General features: G+C 34.4%; 3 protein-coding genes across 3 annotated transcripts in view; 2 read left to right on the top strand and 1 right to left on the bottom strand.

Moving 5' to 3' along the window:
* Positions 1 to 2,360, top strand: part of LOC106878827 (JNK1/MAPK8-associated membrane protein) — a 9,908-nt gene extending 7,548 nt beyond the window's left edge. Inside the window, exons 7-8 of the mRNA XM_014928171.2 lie at positions 873 to 949; positions 1,975 to 2,360. Of these exons, the coding sequence (XP_014783657.1) occupies positions 873 to 949; positions 1,975 to 2,199 (302 nt within the window). The 3' untranslated portion in view covers positions 2,200 to 2,360. The remainder of the gene's footprint in view (positions 1 to 872; positions 950 to 1,974) is intronic.
* Positions 2,361 to 7,241: 4,881 nt separating this feature from the next.
* On the bottom strand, positions 7,242 to 15,100 carry LOC106878862 (elongation factor 1-gamma). The gene is made up of 11 exons (XM_014928207.1): positions 14,994 to 15,100; positions 14,691 to 14,849; positions 13,610 to 13,673; positions 13,379 to 13,521; positions 11,579 to 11,722; positions 10,577 to 10,706; positions 10,292 to 10,380; positions 9,670 to 9,752; positions 9,119 to 9,291; positions 7,747 to 7,871; positions 7,242 to 7,452 (listed from the first exon to the last, which is right to left on the bottom strand). Exons 1-11 carry the CDS (start codon positions 15,003 to 15,005, stop codon positions 7,300 to 7,302), a joined length of 1,275 nt encoding a protein of 424 aa, XP_014783693.1. The 5' UTR covers positions 15,006 to 15,100; the 3' UTR covers positions 7,242 to 7,299.
* A 94-nt stretch (positions 15,101 to 15,194) lies between these two features.
* LOC106878873 (calcineurin subunit B type 1) overlaps positions 15,195 to 18,788 on the top strand; it is a 43,840-nt gene continuing 40,246 nt past the window's right edge. Inside the window, exon 1 of the mRNA XM_014928218.2 lies at positions 15,195 to 15,461. Coding sequence (XP_014783704.1) covers positions 15,459 to 15,461 — 3 coding nt within the window. The 5' untranslated portion in view covers positions 15,195 to 15,458. The remainder of the gene's footprint in view (positions 15,462 to 18,788) is intronic.

The following is an 18,788-nucleotide window of genomic DNA, read 5'->3' as shown; positions in this document are numbered from 1 at the left end:
ACTGAATTCATCACTAAATACCTTCACAAACTCTGACCCTTTTGGTTGCAGCTCTCATCCCACATCCATGACACCAACCAGGTCCTTTGCTTCAACTTCTCTCACTCTTTTACCTTTCCAACTTCTTTGTAGCATGAGCATTAAATCTCTTTATAGTTATTCCCCATAAGTCTGCTCACCCTCAAATTCTTTCTGGACCTGATAAGGGGGTTACTCCCAAACCATTGTTGATGTTACCCATCACTGAGTCCAAGTCATTCACTGCCCTCCCCCACCTCCTGTCCTGCACAACACATTTTTTTCTTCTTCTCTTTGCCAAATGGCATCTTCAACGCACCAGCTTTCATAATTTCTACTTTCTCCAATCTGATCTGGTTACAACTCCCATTTTTCCTGAACCATAACGTCCTTCAGATGTGACCCTAAACCAAGAACCTTTGGTTAAAGTTCCTTCACCCTTTTCGTCACACCTGACCTAAAACGTGTGCCTTGTTCTTTCTCCCATTGTATTTCTTGTACCATCATTTTTAACATATCCATATCAAGTTTGTACAGTTTTACACCTGTGAAAATGACTCATGCTTGACAGATCACTTACATGGCCAGATCTGCTCAGATGCAAATATGACCATGAAAGTCAGTAACCCAGCACCTTAACCTCACATTCTTTGTACTTGTAATGACATAAAGAAGTGTAGCTAAGCTTGAAAATAACTGCATGGCTAAAGTGTTTGCCAAGTGTATATAAATTTAAGATTATAGAAAAGTAATTTCGAATGAGTATGAGTATTTCAAGTTATGTATATCATTAATAATATATCTATGTGAGTTAATGCAACGATATTTGATCTGATTTACATTTCTCTTTCCAGATTATGCTTATCCATATATTTTGATAGTGTTGTCTCTAGCAACACATGCAACACACCTTGCACATTGTGAAGAGCAGGTAAGATAGTTTTGTGTATAACTGATTTAAAAATTAATAAATATCATTAATAAAGATTGTTTCAAATTTTTTTGTCTCTTAAGTTTTAGGTTGAATTTTAGAAAATCTTGTCAAATTTCAGTTAATTGAAATTTGAATTAATTACCAATAAAAAAAGAAAAATGTTTTAGCTATTCATATTACTTGCTCAAGCCCCTTTGTTCCCTATGAAGCATAGGCTATCAATGACTTTCCTCTACAGTTCTTAACTCTGGACTCTCCCAGGCCTTGTTGGTTTTGGATTGTCATTGATGCTTCTGTAACTTTGCTTTTCTTTCCTCTACATTAAGGTTTTCGCCCTATGCAAACCCATTTTTACCTCTGGGAAGAGGTGGTCCATATTAGTCTTGCCTCTATCCTTTGACCTGTCCAGCATGGGAGACCTTACATTCTGCTGGCATCCCTCTCAGACTCATTGAGGCATACAAGCCACCACACTGCAACAAAGATTGGACTTTGTCATGGAATTCATATTATAAATGTTGTCATTTTGATTAAATTGTAATTTGAATTTGAATTTAAATTTCAGTTTTGAAAAAAAATATATTCAAATTATTTTCTTCCCTATTTGTGCTATCAACCTTAGAAAACTCATTTTTACCAATTTTTAACCCCAAAATCTAATTTTTATTTTTTAACCCTTTAGCATTTAAGCCAGCCATATCCAGCCAAAATATATCTCCCTGTTTTATGCTCAAACTGACCAGATCTTGCTTTTCTAAACTAATCTAACAATGTCATCCTAAAAATAAAAAAATCACATCACTGAAATCTTGAAGCTATGAGATAATCCATGATTAATTCAAAACAATGTGAATAAATAAGCATTACATTTGTCAGAGTAATCTGAATGCTAAAGGGTTAAATTTGAATAAATATGAAATGAAATTCCCAACCTTGTACACTTGTATATGATTCCTGAATAACAAGTTAACTTTATCAGTACACTGTTATTTATTTCTCTTCATGTTTCTTTCTATTTTCAGACAGTTTTAGGATTACTCAAAGAGAATTTCACCAAATTGAACAATTTAGTAATAATTATTGGACATTGGCTCTTGCATGCTTATGGAATCATTGCCATTACTCAGCTGAAGAAACCAGAAATTCATGCCTCATGTTTGATCCTTACTATACTTCCAACATTGTTTTATATAGTCACATCTAAATTCTCTGATCCAGTTTTCATTAACCAAACTTTCAGCATCTAATAATTAACATGCGATAAATTTGTTAGATTTTTTTTTTTTTTTTCTTTTCTTTTCTTTGTTTCATTGTGTGCATGGGGGTGCATGAGTGTATGTTTAATTTATGGAATTTCATGTGATATTATATTGATGTTACTATTTTGATAAAGAAACAGATTATATTACCTTGTTTTTGGTTTAGTTCAATGGAGACTGACTGTCTCATTTATGTCTTTATGTGGGTGTGTGGATAAGAAGCTTGCTTCTCAACCACAAAGTTCTGGGTTCAGTCCCACTGTGTGGCACCTTCTACCAAAGCCTTGTAAGTAGATTTGAGAGACAGAAACTGAAGGAAGCTTGCATGTATGTATGTATGTTATATATATATATATATATATATATATATACCCACCACTTGACAACTCGTGTTGGTGTGTTTACATCCCCATTACTTAGCAGTTCAGCAAAAAAGACCAATGAAATAAGTACAAGGCTTAAAAAAAAAATACTGAGTCAATTCAATCAACTAAAAATTCTTCAAGGTGGTGCCCCAGTATGGCCACAGTCTAATGACTGAAACATGTAAAAGATAAAAGGGATGTGTGTGTACCCTTGGTTGACATCACATGATAGTTGTAAATGAGCATCACTGTCATATAAGCAATGTTTCTTTGTCTCCAGACTTCAGTGGAAATCACATTTTGCCATGGGGGAAATATTACCTTGCTTGGAAACAAGGGTTGGTGATAAGAAGAGCATCTAGTCATAGAAAATCTGCCTTAATGAATTGTGTCTGATCCATGCAAGCATGGAAAAATGGTAACTGAAATTATGATGATGCTGGTTTGAAACTATAATAAAAAGAAAAAATATATATATATATTTATATAAGGGCATTACTATACAAGAATACCTCATGCTAAACTACCATAATAAACACATGTAAAAATGTGTTTTTTATGGTAGTTTAGCGTGAAGCATTCTTGTATAGTAATGCCCTTATATATATATAAATAAATATATTCTAGGGAATAAATGATGGATTTTTCCCTTATGAGGTTTTTTTCACGCTAGCTACTTGATAAATTCTTATAAAAGAATTCATCCTGTTATTGAATTTATATATATATGAAGAGAAATTTTCTTCAAATAAAAATGATTAATTATAAATAAATCTTAAAATAACAGAATGACATGAGTAAAAAGTGTGATGGCTGAAGAAAGTTATTGAAAGAATAACTGAAGAAGGTGCAGGAGTAGTTGTGTGGTAAGAATTTTGCTTCCTGGACACCAGGTTTCTGGCTTAGACCCACTGCACAGCACTGTGCATAACTGTCTTCTACTATTGACCTGAGCCAATCATAGCCTTGTGAGTGAATTTGGTAGATGGAAATTGAAAGCAGTCCATTGTGTGTATGTACATAAAAAGCACCATCCAAACATGGTTGACGCCAGGTCCTTGGAACAATGGTCCTATTTTATATTGTATTGTAGCTGTTTCCTGTGCAAATTTACAGAAAGCTTTGGGATTTGTTTTTATGCTTTCCACAGCCCTTCTCTCTCTCTCTGCTTTTTCCCTTTCATGAGAGAGTTTGATCTTGCTTTCAATTTCTGGCATCTGTGTTAAGACAGATTTCTTTCTATCCGTCAGTTGTCTATTCAGCTGCTTTGAGATCTTCGACCTGTCTCGTGAGGATTTTTTTGTCTCTGGGAATCTTGTTTGACAGTGTGCTGGCCTTTCCTTCAGGGACATATTTAGTGAAGGTTACACTAACAGCACTCTCAGACCACAACGTTGTTGAACCATGCATGGTCCTGTGCAAACTTGGTATCTACCCTATCAGAAGTTACATTGAATAGGAATTTGATATCACCACGTTGGTATATAAGCGAGCCTATATCCTGAAAACATTATATAGCTTTGAGTTTCTCATCAACATTATTTAACATTCTCCTATGCTGGCATGGGTTGGACAGTTTGACAGGAGCTGGCAAGTCAGAAGACTGCACCAAGCTCTGCTGCTGTAAGCCCTTCCTAATGCCAACGACTTTAGAGTGTACTGGTGGCTTTTTTCACATGGTATCAGCAGCAGTGAGATCACCAAGTCATTTGCAAGACAACTGAGAGGAGGAATAATATTGAGGAAGGTGGTTTTGTACCAGGTGACGAGAGGTTAGAGTATGAATAGAAGTACAGAAATAGATATCTTCCAGAAGATATACAATTACCTCAGTTGGATGGAGGTGATGTGATGGGTAGAGAGGTGTATGTAAGTAACAACAAACAAGGGTTGGATAAAGTGAGCTGGTGGGCAAGTTTGCAAGACTGAAAGGAAAGTGGGAGATGGAGAGGAGGGACTAGTGAATGGACAAAAGTAGAGGAAAGGGGTGTTAGGAGGATATATCGTAAGGGGGAGACTTGACAGACACATCAAGCTTGCTAAGGACACCAAATTATGAATTCCCTTCTTAGGTGTTACAAAACTATACCAGATCTAAGAATGTAACTTACAATGTAGTAACATTCTAACAGTATTTACTTTTCTCACAGCAGTGGGAGATGGAACAAAGAACCAGATGTTTCCAGAGGGTTCTATGCAATTTTTTTTTTTTTTACCTTGGCCTATAAAACTCATTTCTTTGAAGAGAAAGTATTTCAAGTTATTTAGCGATAACTGTTTACTGCAATCAGGAGCTCAACTTACATTTCTACAAACAAATCAGCTACTTAACTGCAGCACCCCACACACCCCTCCCTAAGCATCTAACTATACAGTAACAGACTTACCCTTATTCAGTACACATTGTGCTGTAAAAATCTGTTATAAATCCACAAGACAACCGTTTTAATTTCTTAAAAAAGAAAAAAAAAATCCACTGGGTTCATAAAGTTATTTTTAGGCTAAGAGATTTTTTTTACAACTTGCAATATTTACATTCATTAGTTTCTCCCCTAACCACATTTATAATACTGAGAACAGTTGGTATGAAGTAGATGTGATAAAGTTTGTATGTCTGTCAACAAATGTATGCCCTAATGGTTCAGAACACGCAGGCTTGAAATAGAGTACCTTTCCAACTAATGAGAAACATCCACAGAAGAGAAAAGATCCAGATTCTTATGTTATTTGCTTCAGTGAAAATCCCCAAATATGATGGACTCTGTCTTCCTTTGGAAAGAAAAGAATTCAGAAGCCAATACTGCAGTCATGAAGTAATAATAAAAAGAAGTGTGAATTAAATGAGTTGAGTGGTTGAAACAGGAGAGGTGGGTGCTTGAAATAAAACGATTACAGCACAAAGACATTAAGTTAACCCTTTTGTTACTGTATTTATTTTGAGATGCTCTGTTTTTCTTTCAATTATTTTAAATATAACAAAGAATCTAATAAAATAACTTAGTTATCATTCAGCTAGTGTTAGGAACATAAATTGTGACTAGGGTTTGGTGGAAGATTTTAATTCAAAACTTATGAAAACAAGACATTTGTACTCAGAGCCAGTTTGGTAATGAAAGGGTTAAAAGCATTACAAATACACAACTACACCAATATAGAGATTGCTAAATGTATACACATATACTTAAAAATTAGGACTGTAAATTATACACATGAAATGTCACCATTCCTGTTCCTATCTTCATATGCCACATTTAGGAAGGTCCAAATATCTCGTCCCAGTTAACTCAAGAGCAATCGTTTAAAAATAGCAATAAATGTTAGTTTTTTACGAAAGTGCTTGTTATATTTCGTAAGTGTACCTTCGTCAGGTCATATCAATATAGATGGATACCTATTTAACTAATATCAAAATAATTCATGATAAACCAAAAATAGCAAAAGGACAAAATGTACTTTTGTCTCTGTGCTACGATACCTGTTAAAATTGAGTCCCATGTCATAAATACTTTCAATATCAAAATAATTAAGGTGTTTTATAAATATGCTTTCAAATGATACCTTCTTCTGTAGCAACACAACCATGTGTATCTCACTATAAGAAATGCAGTCACTATCAAAATTTTTTTTAAATTAAGAAAATGAATGCAACTGTTATCTCCACAATGTTGACTCTACAGCATTTTTTACACCCTTCACTGGCCATCTTCTGTACTGATTTGTGAACTTTACCAATTTTATTGCAGTTAATTCATAAAGACAGCAGTGTTTTCTGGGGTTTTTTTCCAGAATTTCACTGCCCCTCCCACATGCCCTAAAAGCATGCATAAGACGGTGCATATGTATATCCCATGTACAGATAAATCCTGTACATACATTACACAAAAACTAATGAAGATTGATGCTTTTCATGCCACCCTACCTGAAATTACTCCAGGTTCTTTTGAAGTGAAGTAAATTTTAATTATTCCATCAAAATTTCATGCTAAATGAAATTTACAAGGCAGTGTACTTCAACGGTTACAGAAGGGATCCAGAATATGGTCAATAGTCTCAAAAGTCTATCGCTAGTCTGAATAACGGTTGAAGCTGTGAACCTACCATGTTGAGTTTTTCTTTTTATCTTTCTAAAATTTTAAGTATTATTTTTCTTACAAAAAAAAAAAAGAAAGAATCAACACACACTGACTCCTTTTCACCTGTCTACAGGACTAACAGTAAGTTTCTACAAGACGAGCAACAATAAGAGTATTGCATTTTAAAATTATATAACCTATCTTCAAATTCTTATTTCTTTTCACTGTTTAGCTTACCTGAAATGTTAAAGCAAGAAATATTTTAAGCTCATCAATAAACGTATCTATTTACCAGGTCCATTGTAAATAGACATCTTGTTCTGAGAGAGTATATCACCATATGCATTTCCATCAGCCTATTTCATCAAAGGCAAGCTTTACATCTTACCTCAATGATTTACCAAGATTCATCCAACTTAGGAAAATTTCTGCTATGCGGAAGACTGGCAGATTCTTACACTCAAAGAAAGATCTCATAGTCGCCCAGACACATTTCTCTCCCTCAAAAAACTGTTCAGAATACCCCAACCATCACAAAGTTCGCAAATGAAAATCTCAGATGCAAATGCCACAAAAGATAAAGAAATATATATACAATTCAGTCATTTTATTTTATTACTTGATTTTACTTTGACAATGATATATAGTGTTTATTTAAATATCTTGCCTTGGTTTACCTTTTTACCACCAAAATTTCCCTCCCAACTAAGATATTCATCAACAAGTGTTTTTGTTTCCGGACTGTCTGGGTCCAATTTCTTCCAGTTATAACAATCGTAATCCACTTCCCAATCTGGAGAGAGCTGAAAATAGTAAACAAATATTTCAAGTTATTACAGTTCTATTAAGCAGCTATCAAAATTTTAACAAAAATAAATCAATGTACAAATAATAACTGCATATAGCATAAGAATCGTTTACGTCAAAATGCTTTACATTACACACAATGATACAAACAGTATTTAATAAGTTCTATTAAGAGGCTTCCACATGCCTGGTCACCAGTTCACATCAAGGACTAATGTAGAATGAAGCACAGACATTTATCACTGTAATGGGGAAAGATAAGAAATATTTAAGAAAATCAAGCAACTTACATTAAAAACTAGTTCATGACCAAGCCAGATCCATATACCAGAGATAGAATTCTTTGTATCTTCACCAAATATAAGGACACTAGCAAAACATTGTTTATTTAGTTTTTCTAAACGCTGGAACATTCCTATTAAAAAAAAAAATGTTTAAAGTAAATAGATTATGCATTTATAAAAACAACCCTGAAATGAGAATTAATCCACTAAACACCACATTTAATAATCACAAACTGGAAGAATAGAACTGGGCAATATAGTGTTCTCTTATTAGAGGCTTCATCATGTCTAACCAACAGCTATTTCAGAATCGCTTGATTTGTGATGGTTGTAACTCACAATATATTTTGTAATTTAAATCAGTTCATATGCTCCTACAAAAAAAAAAAAAGTTGAAGATCTCACATTCAATTTCTAAATTAAAATCAAGCTGGCTATAAAAAGGGATAACATATTCGAGTAAACAGGCTTAACTGAACCACATATAATCTTGTCACAATAGAGGGAGACTATCTCCATGTGGTTAAGTTTGCTCCACAACTACATGATTTGACCTGCTGCATGACATCTTGAAATAGTGTTTTCTTTCATAATCTCAATAGAAAGAAACTGCTCCAAAAGCCTACTATATGTGTGTGTGTGTATTTGAATATCTTCCACTGATGCAAATCAGCAATACTCTTTTACTTGTTTCAGTCATTTGACTGCAGCCATGCTGGAGAACCGCCTTTAGTCGAGAAAATCAAGGACTTATTCTTTGTAAGCCTAGTACTTATTCTATTGATCTCTTTTTGCCGAACCGCTACGTTACGGGGACGTAAACAAACCAGCATCGGTTGTCAAGCGATGGTAGGAGGGGGGGACAAACACAGACACACACATATATATACATATATACGACGGGCTTCTTTCAGTTTCCGTCTACCAAATCCATTCACAAGGCTTCGGTCGGCCCGAGGCTCTAGTAGAAGACACTTGCCCAAGGTGCCAAGCAGGGGGACTGAACCTGGAACTATGTGGTTGGCACGCAAGCTACTTACCACACAGCCACTCCTGCGCCTATTAGGTCAGAAAACTTGTAAACACAGCGAAGTGTTGGCTGGCCCATTGGCAAACTATAATCAACACTACTGCACACCAAATGCAATGTAAAATTTCATCCTTTAGCATTCAGATTACTGATAAATGCAATGCTTACATTATCTTATAGCTATGAAATTTTGATGTGACCATTTTAAAGAATGACATCGTAAGAGGAAAGTGTGAGAAACTGGATCTGGTCAGTGTGTGAATATAAAACAGGTAGAATACTTGAGCCTGATAAAGCCAGTTTAAATGCAAATGAGCTAAACAGAAAAAGAGAAGGCAAATATCTCACCTCTGATCAAATTAGCTGACATAAAGACATAAGTCAACTCAGAATCATATTTGTATTCTGAAAGCCAGATGGAATAATGTTGTTTATCAAAATGTTCCCAGAAGTATGGAAGGGCAACAGTTTTTGTGTCATTGTTGGAATATGAACGCTTGAACTCATCCATGTTGAAAGTCCTGAAATAAAACAAATAAGAATACAATACCAACAGAGGAATAGTTGTGCTCAATACAGACAAAAGGGATTAAAACAAGGACTTCAATACATTAATAGAATAAGCAAATGTACAAAGTGTTGCAGGATTTTAGTGAAGTTGACAGCCATTACACCAAATGTAATAGGTTATTGAAGAAAAATCGAGATTATCAAAGACTTAACACTCAAAATAAAAGTTTAATAGTTTATGCTTAACTCTAGATGAACATATTCAGGTTAGATAACTTCTCAACTGTAATCTGAATAAAATGCCTATGTTCAAATTGATTCTTTAAATACACAAGAAATATTCTTTTTAGAAATTTTAGTTCATTAACAGAGTAATAAGTTTCTCTTACCCTTTATCGAGCTTAGCAAACGGATCTTCTCTTTTGGGTGCTGGTGGTGCTTCTAACTCGTCACCAGATCCTGCTTTCGGTTCCTAAAACAGAAAGTATAATCAGTTATGCTACTAAAACAAAATCTTCATTCTGATACATCAAATCATCAAACAGTTGTTACATCGAAATTTCATGAACACTTTTAGAAAATAGGTGTTTGTCAAACTGAGCATTCATGCTCCACTTCTGAGCAATTGCTAACAACAAACCTCAAATACACCTCATTCAACAATTAGAACAGACAATATTTACAAATTATCCAGATAACTGCACAGAAAATTTCGCCCAAAATTTACATCCAAACTGAGCATGAGCTATCTAAACCATTTGTACATCAAGGTTGTTTCCTTCCCTGATAAGCAAAACCAAGTTGATTGTAATTACATTAATCACAATTTCATGATTAAATACTGACCCGAGAAGGGAGACAAGTAAGTGGACATTTGCAAACGAGAGAGCACAAACACTTTTACTGCAATAAACGAGCAGTCATTTCCTTTAGAACGAGTTACTAAATATATCAAAACGAGGAACAACCACTTCAACATGTTTAAAGGAACAAGACAAAATGGATACTTACTTTAGGTTTTGGAGGAGCTTTTTCAACCTTTGGTTGTTTCTCTTTCTTTTCCTTCTTTCCCTGACCATGGATTTCTGCATACTTCTTAGCTGATAAACATTTGGAAAAAGTTGGGAGAACATTAAAACATTTTACCACCAGAACCCATTAATATTCAGTAATGAGAACGTTTTTTTAGCTTATAAAATAAATTTTACAACTATTGACAGAACAGGAGAAACTAAGAACTAAAAAAATTGCTACATAGGTTAGTTTTAAAATACAGCAAATAGAAGCATATCTTACCATCAAATTGTGCCATCTTAGTACAGAAACTAAAAGTCCCAATAACAGATTTCACTTGAGGCTGATTGATCATGGTAGTAAACCACCTATTAACATTTATGTAACTTTTACGGAATTCAGGGTCTAGAACCTAAGGCAAAAAAAGTCACAATTAAGTATCAATCACTGTAAAAATTCAACTTCAATAAACTTTTCACAATAGAATTTAAAATCGTGATGGGGAAATTAAAAATATACTGAACACCCTTATCAATAAACAGTTAATAATTCATTACATATTAATGTTTTAACATGGAATCTAAGCATTCAATCTTGATTTAAACTTCATACAATATAATAAATATGGACACCCACCTAGCTAGAAAATTAGTATTTCAAAAGTAACATCTCAAAATCAACTGCTACATTTCATAATCTGAATAATGTGCGTATTATTTTTTAAATATACACATTTAGATTTTCCTTCACAGAAATCAAATAAGACTAAAACATGTTTAGAGTTGTCTCCCGTACATAAATTATTAAAATAGCCAAATATTTTAAATTATATTCCAGGTGCTCACAACCTTGTACCATACAACTAAATTCCTCTCAAATAACCCATTTTTTTTCAATAAGGAAAGGACATTTCATAATGCAGCCCCGAACACTGTTAAAAACACAGGACTATCCAGGCCGGAATGCATATGATATCAGTTGACCTGGTGTTAAACAAGCAATACTGTACAATCAGCTACAGCAAAAAAAAAAAAAAAAAATAATAATAATAATTCAATCCAGTTCCTCGAAAGCTAATCGACATTTTACCAACTGACTAATGAAAACTGGTGAGGGCTGTCACCCAATGGAAAAATAGATTTTAAAACGATAAAAATATGTGACTAAGCAACCGTTAACGAAGTACATTAAATTTTTACATTTAAAAAAATGTATTATTCCATCAATCATTATTCAGGCACAACATCAATTAGGAGAATGTCATAGCTTATAACAAGTGCTTACCAGCTTATAGAGCTGCAACATATTGCAACATACAGTAATATCAGCCTGACTGATTTTTTCACCTACTAAGAATGTACGTGTTTGTAGATGCTGATTGAGAACAGTCAATACTTTCTTGATTTGTTCCTTGGCCTTTTCAGTTTCCTGTAAAATAGAAAAAACAAAGTGTTATAATATAATTTTTTAATCAATCATAAGGTTTCATAGAAACCTTTACCCATGAAACTCCACTACATACCCCCATGCATAAAAGGCACCCTCCCTGTTATCACCATCATTTAATGTTTTTCATGATGACATGGGTTGGACGGCTCAACAGGAGCCAGCAAGTAAAAAAAAAAACTGCACCAAACTGTCTGCTTTGGCATTCTACAGCTAGATACCCTTCTTAATGCCAACCACTTTACAGAATGTACTGAGTAGTTTTCACATGGCACCAGCAGTCACAAACTAGGATGGATTATAGTCGTGAGACATTCAAGGGACAGGAACAGGTGTCTTGCTCTAGGCAAAATACATGGTTATTACCAGTTGGAAAGATTTCTTTCCAAGTATCCCCCCCCCCCCCAAGTTACAGGACAGAGAATATAAGTAGATTGAGCAGGATGAAAGGAACTAAAATACAATAAATTTACTTAATTTTAAGCTTCTTCATACTGTTAATTAGTGGAGCAACCAATTTTTTAATCAGGACATACATATCATCTAATTGTTTGAGTTATATTTCTTTTAAAAAAGGTCACTATATCTACAAGTTGCATACCAGTCCACCAAAGCTATGAAACTACATCTCTCTCACTGCCTAGAATCAAAAATGAAATTAGAATTAACTACTAAATACACATAAAACAACATGAACCTTGTATTGTCATGTATTAAATACTCATGTTAAATTCAAATAAAAACACAGAAGACAGACACAGACGTGGCTGTATGGTTAAGTTTGCTTCTCAATCACATGGTTTTGGGTTCAGTCTCAAGGCGTAACACTTTGGGCAAGTGTCTGCTACTAGTACTGAATTGACCAAACCCTTGTGAGTGGACTTGAAAGATAAAAACTGAAAAAAAACCTGGCATACATCTACATATATGTGAGTTTGTTTCCTTGTCTTCAACATCAAGATAGTCATGAGTGTTACTATCATACAAACAATATCATTCATTTCCATATTCTGCAAAAACATTGCCTGGTCATGGAGAAGTGTTTCCTTACATAGAAACAGCTGAGGATTGGTGACAAAAAGGGCATCAAGCCAGAGAAATTTTGTCTCAATAAACTGACCCATGCAAGCATGAAAAAGTGGATGGACATTAAAACAATAAACATCCTGAAACAGAAGATTCACATAAAAATCTCACCCATTGGTGTATGATAGGTTTCAGAGATTTACATAAATAGCAAGAACTTTTATTTTAGAGTTAGCATCATTCAGTAACCTGAATTAATATATAACAGCCAAATGTTTATGGTAAAAATTCATCTTGAAACCAAATAGTCTCACTTCTTAACTCTTAGTTTCCCCCCAAAGACACAAGTACCTTTTTATAAGCTTTTGAGTACTTGGTTTATTAAAATAATTGTACACTAAATCAGACTTGATCCAGAAGAATGTAAAACATTTGAAATCAGCCAGGCTATACAGAAATACAGAACTAAATACCCATTTACAAAAACATGACAGGTGACATTCACTAGCATAGCCCCTCAAGTTTCACTGTATTTTATTTAATTTTAATTATGGGGAAACATTAGAAAAACTTCCAGTCATAGAACAATTTTTTCAAGTATTAGTTTCATACCTGCTTGTTGAACTGAATAATGCCAAGACATGGATATACCCATGTGCAAGATGCAGGCAAGATCTCATTATCAGCAAAGTTGATCCACTGAAGGATACAAGTAGCATCTTCAACAGAAGTACCTCTTAACTGAGCAGATCCCACTAAAAAATAGAGGTTATATACATTATAGATTCATATATAAACAAGAAAATGCAGGGTTCAGGGAATCAACTGAAATATTAGACTTACCAAGATGAGCAATTGCATTACTTTCAAAATAGCATTCCCCTGTTGATGATTCAAAAGCAGGGACCTGAAGAAAAATAATACACATGGTAATACAAAGAGGAAATCATCATCAAATTTGTTTCTCTGAATAAACATATATTAAGCAATATACATCGACATGAGTTTTTTTACCCAGTTTTCTTAGGTTACCATTATACTCACAGTATTGTTGTATGAGACTGCCAGCCTGGGACACACTCAACTCACATTGAATTTCACTTCGTATCTCAATGAATTTCAGAATTCAATGCCGACATTATTTCTATGTATACTAGAAACTACCCAGCATCCCGCACATCGGTTGAACCTTTGCATCCCCTGCTGGCTTCGCAAGAGTCGTTGAGGAAGTAACCTGGGCGACTTTTTCCACACCAACAAATCCCAAAGATCGCTTTCTTTTTTTAAAGAAAAATCTTTTGTAAAAAAAAAAAAAAATTGGGGAGGCCATGTCAATTGCAGATATTCACCAAGTCATACAATTGGGTTACTAGTCCTCAGGGAAGATATTCCTTATTTGCTCAAACTGGGCAAGTTTTATGTATATCAATGTAATTCTTATTTGAGGAAGAAATTTTGTGAAAATGATAACCATTCGCAAGGTGTATTTTTCAATCACTCTAAGACAGTTATTCCATACTGGACTTTAGCAAAATGGCAATTCCTAGATTTCTAGGAATAGTAACATGCAACATACTTAGTGATCAACGTCACACAAATATGTATCAGTTATAAAATAGTTCTTGGTCGACTATGAAAACGAAATAAAGCCATGACTGAACACAATAGCATGATAGTGCCGAAAGAACTATGACGTGTAACAAGAGCACAGAATCAATGAAGAACTGTAATCTTCTCAATGACTTCTTTTTGCAATTCGATTACACACATGCAGACAAATTTACATGGATACATATATATACACACATGCATACATACGTATCATACACGAACACACTGAACATTTGCTGATGTTATGAACTGAATGTTATACAAAAATAAGTTTCCCCGAATATGTCTAAAGGTGAAAAAGAAATGTATATACTTTTCCAAGAGGGAATTTCTCCAAAAACACGTTGGATTTATTAGTTTCTCCAAACTGGAAAGCCGGCGGAGATGATGCAACTGTCAAGTTTGCACCGCTGTATTTTGCGGCAATGAGGATTTTGTAAGCTCGGAAATTATCCGGATAAGTATAAAGGGTCTGAAACACAATGGATTATGAAAATAATTATAAAAATATATAACACTGGAATAGAAAATTGCAACAATATGATTAGAAAATGAAATTAAAGAATGATTGCCAAACAGAAACCGGATGAGAATAGGAACATGATTCAAAACGCACCCCACTCGCCATTTTGCCAGCGTAAAAAGGAAGTTATCAATGTTAACGTCTGCGCAATAGCGACGAGTTCAGTGTGCGTGTGTGTATATGTGCGCGAGCGCGCACATGTGTGTATGTATATGTATGTATACACATATATATATATATGTATAGATATATATGGTGCCCGGATGTGATGAGAAGTCAACGCAGAGTCGGAGCCAGACAAATAAAGCAAAGCGAATCTCCTCCCACTGCTTCACTAACACATATACTACCACCATAGCAGCATCAAGTGTCGCCGTCTCCACCTCTATCATTATTCTGTAGTTGTAGTTCAGGCTTCTGTGCCAAAAGACTAAGATTAAATCGTTTGGAAACACCGCAGTTTTGTAAAACAAATTTGGCGAGAAGACAGGACGACGACGATCACTACCAAGTCTCCCTTTTCTCACCTAGGACAGCTACAGGGATTTCCCTTCGAATATGGTGAGCGGTTTCTAGCTAATTTATCAATGTACATTTTCGATGCTTGTTTGGTCATGTCTGGGAATCATTCTCTAAGTGTCTGTCTGCTTCTTTTTGCAGTAATTACATTTTTTTTTCTCTACCAGTCAGTGCTCGATGCATAGAGGTGCCAGTTCTCGGGTTGAACACCCACACTACATCGGATAATTCATGTCAGTCTTCCCTGTCTGTAGATTTACATTTGTTGTATAACACTGGATTATTTCTGCTATCACTGACTGCGATGTCAAATAGCTTCTCTTCGTTACCCTTTATGTATATGTATCTGTATGTGTGTATGTATACACACACACACACACACACACACACACACACACACACACACACACACACACACACACACACACACACACACACACACATATATGTATATATACGCACACACACACATACGGGGTTTGTTGATCACAAACTGTCGCCCTTTCAAAGCCAATTCCTTTACCGATTTTTTGTTGTACTCGTTACCATTCCACAACAAGTTATCATCTTCAGTTATGTGTTACTATCATCATTATTCAGCTTCCTGACCGATTTGTCTTGTTTGTTGAGTGCCACCTCTAAAAATGGAAGTAGACGAACTACCCAGATCACTAGCGCCTCTTCCAGCAGATTTCTTGACTGTCGATGAGATCTGGGAATTCTTCACCTCCGCTTCTATTTACTGCTCTGTCTTGCAATGAATATTGTCTACCATTGTCGAGGTATCTTTGCCGTCACTGCACAATTTTAATAGCAGCTGCACATCTTATACTTAATACAGATTTCGTACCACCTTCTTCAAATTGACAACTACAAAAATCAGGGCCTTTATTTTATTTGCACTTCAGTCTATGTTGGTCTGATTTAGTTATTAATTTATTTTCATCTAATTAAAAAAAAAATAATAATAAACTGCAGTACCTCACCTGGAGTATAAGCACGAATATTTTTCCTCCCTCAATATGTTTAGGTTTCGTTGCCTGTTGTATACCTTACCTGGGTTATTTATTCTCTGAGGATATGCTTGTGATGGTAGTTGCATTCTCTCTCTCCCTCGCCCTTTTTTTCTTTCTTCTGTTCTACAAGAATTCATAACCATTTTTAGTTAAACTAGAATTAGTGGCAGCCTTCTAATCTAATTCCAAGTATAAATAGTGTCTTCTTTTTAAATTCGACATTCCTCTGGATTTAAATTCTGTTAGAACCTTGTTTAATTGCCTGAGTAACCAACATTTTAGATTAGATCAATATGTTTAGTCACTGATCCAGTTTTTAAGAATTTATGGTTAATATGTTAGATATAATTTATTATTTGAGTCTAATACACATTAAAACTAAAAAATAAAAATATTTTGGTTTGCCTAATCCCTTAATATCAACAAATATTCTCTAAAGAAACGATTATTGCTCTAATTTATGCTTGAAATTATTAATTACCTTTATGGCTACCTCCGATTTATAACCACTGTCGCATTTCAAAATTGAAGTGGTTTGCATTTGGGCCCAGTTTATTCTGGGGGTATTTTTCCCCCACGTCGAAGTTTCATTAATTGTATTTCTTACTTCTTATAAACATTCTAAAAAAGAAAAAACAGAAGTACAGATGTCTTTTGAGAACATCTTGCTGTAAAGCCTTGTTGCTCGGAACAGCTGATAGAAATGAACGTATGTCACTTGAGTAGTTCAGTTTGGATTAAATATATTTAGATTAAAAATTAGCACTTCGTAATTTGAATCCTAAATTGACTATTTGTACTATCAACAATTATATATTGACCTCCCAAAGTCTGGGGGGTAAAACCCTGTAGTTATGATATATATATATATATATATTGTTCCCACAAATCTCTTGAAATGTACAAAATACTATTTCCTCTGGGGCAATATCAGATCAACTTACGCTTCGATATTTTATTTATTTATTTATTATTCTTATGGATTTTCTAAACTGTATACATCAGCAGTTACTAAACAATCTATGCTGCATATTCTATTGTTATGCAGTGCACTGCTTAGTATGAATTTACCCCTACCCCTTATTTCTTCAGTACGCCAAAGCAAATCAGTAGATTAGCTAAGCTGTGGCTGTTTAGCTTAGGAATTGTCATATGTATAGTGCTTGGTCAGGAACTGGTAGTTCATTGAAATAGTTTCAGTTTACTTATTAATACGCTGTTAATGTCACTACCTCTCATTTCCTTATATATCTTTAAAAACGTTGTGCTCATCTATTGTCAGACTTCTATTTTCTGTTTAAGAGTTACTGTTGAACAGTAATCTTGATTTGTGGCTTGCTGGTGGCATCTAAAGATCTTGTGTACTTAAAGTTCGATGACCTTTCAACGAACAGTTGGGTATGTATACGCATATCAATGGGCATAATCCGGATTAGTTGTTTACTGCTTAATATTAATGTGATTTTAACACGGTCGTTATTTAGCGTGTGTGAATTGTGTAATCAATTCAATCTGTAAGTAGGAAAAAAAATTAGCAAGAAGTAATTGATTTGTTAGCTGATTTCTAGATGCTATTCAAGCTTGTTCAATGAACATGAATGATTCGTTGGCCTGGGTAATACCTAGGACCACCACCATTTACCGTCATAACTGCTTCAAGACAACTGTAGAAATGTTATTCTTCATCGGGAACACACTCTAACATAGCTAGCACAACATTATTTCATGGGTTTTGTTAATTCATCAAGACAAATAAACAAATGATGGTCACGGTGGTGATCATTTTTGTAAGTAAACATGATGGAGGGATTTCCTTTGCTATCTTGTAATCACTTTCATAATATTTTAGTCTCAGCTTAACAAACTGGTATCAAATTATTTTCTAAATTAATCAGTTGCTGCTCTACTCATTTTTCTGTTCAATTATATATTTTAAGCAACTGCATTTGTTATTATAAAAAAAGAATTTCACTTGTGTGTGTGTGTGTATGCGAGTGTACATACACAAATATACCGTGTAAACTTGTATATGTTTAGAAGGTTAATAAGGTTGCTCAACTATGAGTAATTTGATCAGGTTTCTGAATGACAACAAATTTTATATGAAACTCATCTGGTATAAAAATATTGAGGCCCTGGCAATGAAAGTTTGGGTAAAAGAGTAGTGATGAAAATAGTGTATCAGAGAAAAGAAATCCCTGAAACCCTTAATTTGTACTTTTAAGATTAATTATCTATGAAAAAAAATATATATATAAAATTCTACGTGGGCAGAACATATTTTCAGTCTCTCACACAAGGATGCATTGAGGCTTGTATTGTAAACATTCACAAAGAGGAAGGAAAAAACCTT

This window comes from Octopus bimaculoides, chromosome 4, assembly GCF_001194135.2.
Source record: "Octopus bimaculoides isolate UCB-OBI-ISO-001 chromosome 4, ASM119413v2, whole genome shotgun sequence".
NCBI classification, from domain to species: Eukaryota; Metazoa; Mollusca; class Cephalopoda; order Octopoda; family Octopodidae; genus Octopus; species Octopus bimaculoides.
The sequence above is the reverse complement of the archived record's forward strand: the minus strand, read 5'-3'. Positions and strand labels throughout refer to the sequence as shown.

What these genes read in the sequence shown, in the direction of transcription:
- LOC106878862 (XM_014928207.1), bottom strand. An exon ending in TTATTCAGTTCAACAAGCAG is followed by an intron (nt 11,723 to 13,378) that starts GTATGAAACTAA and finishes TCTATTTTACAG; the next exon opens with GAAACTGAAAAGGCCAAGGA. An exon ending in TTTGCTAAGCTCGATAAAGG is followed by an intron (nt 9,292 to 9,669) that starts GTAAGAGAAACT and finishes GTTTTATTTCAG; the next exon opens with GACTTTCAACATGGATGAGT.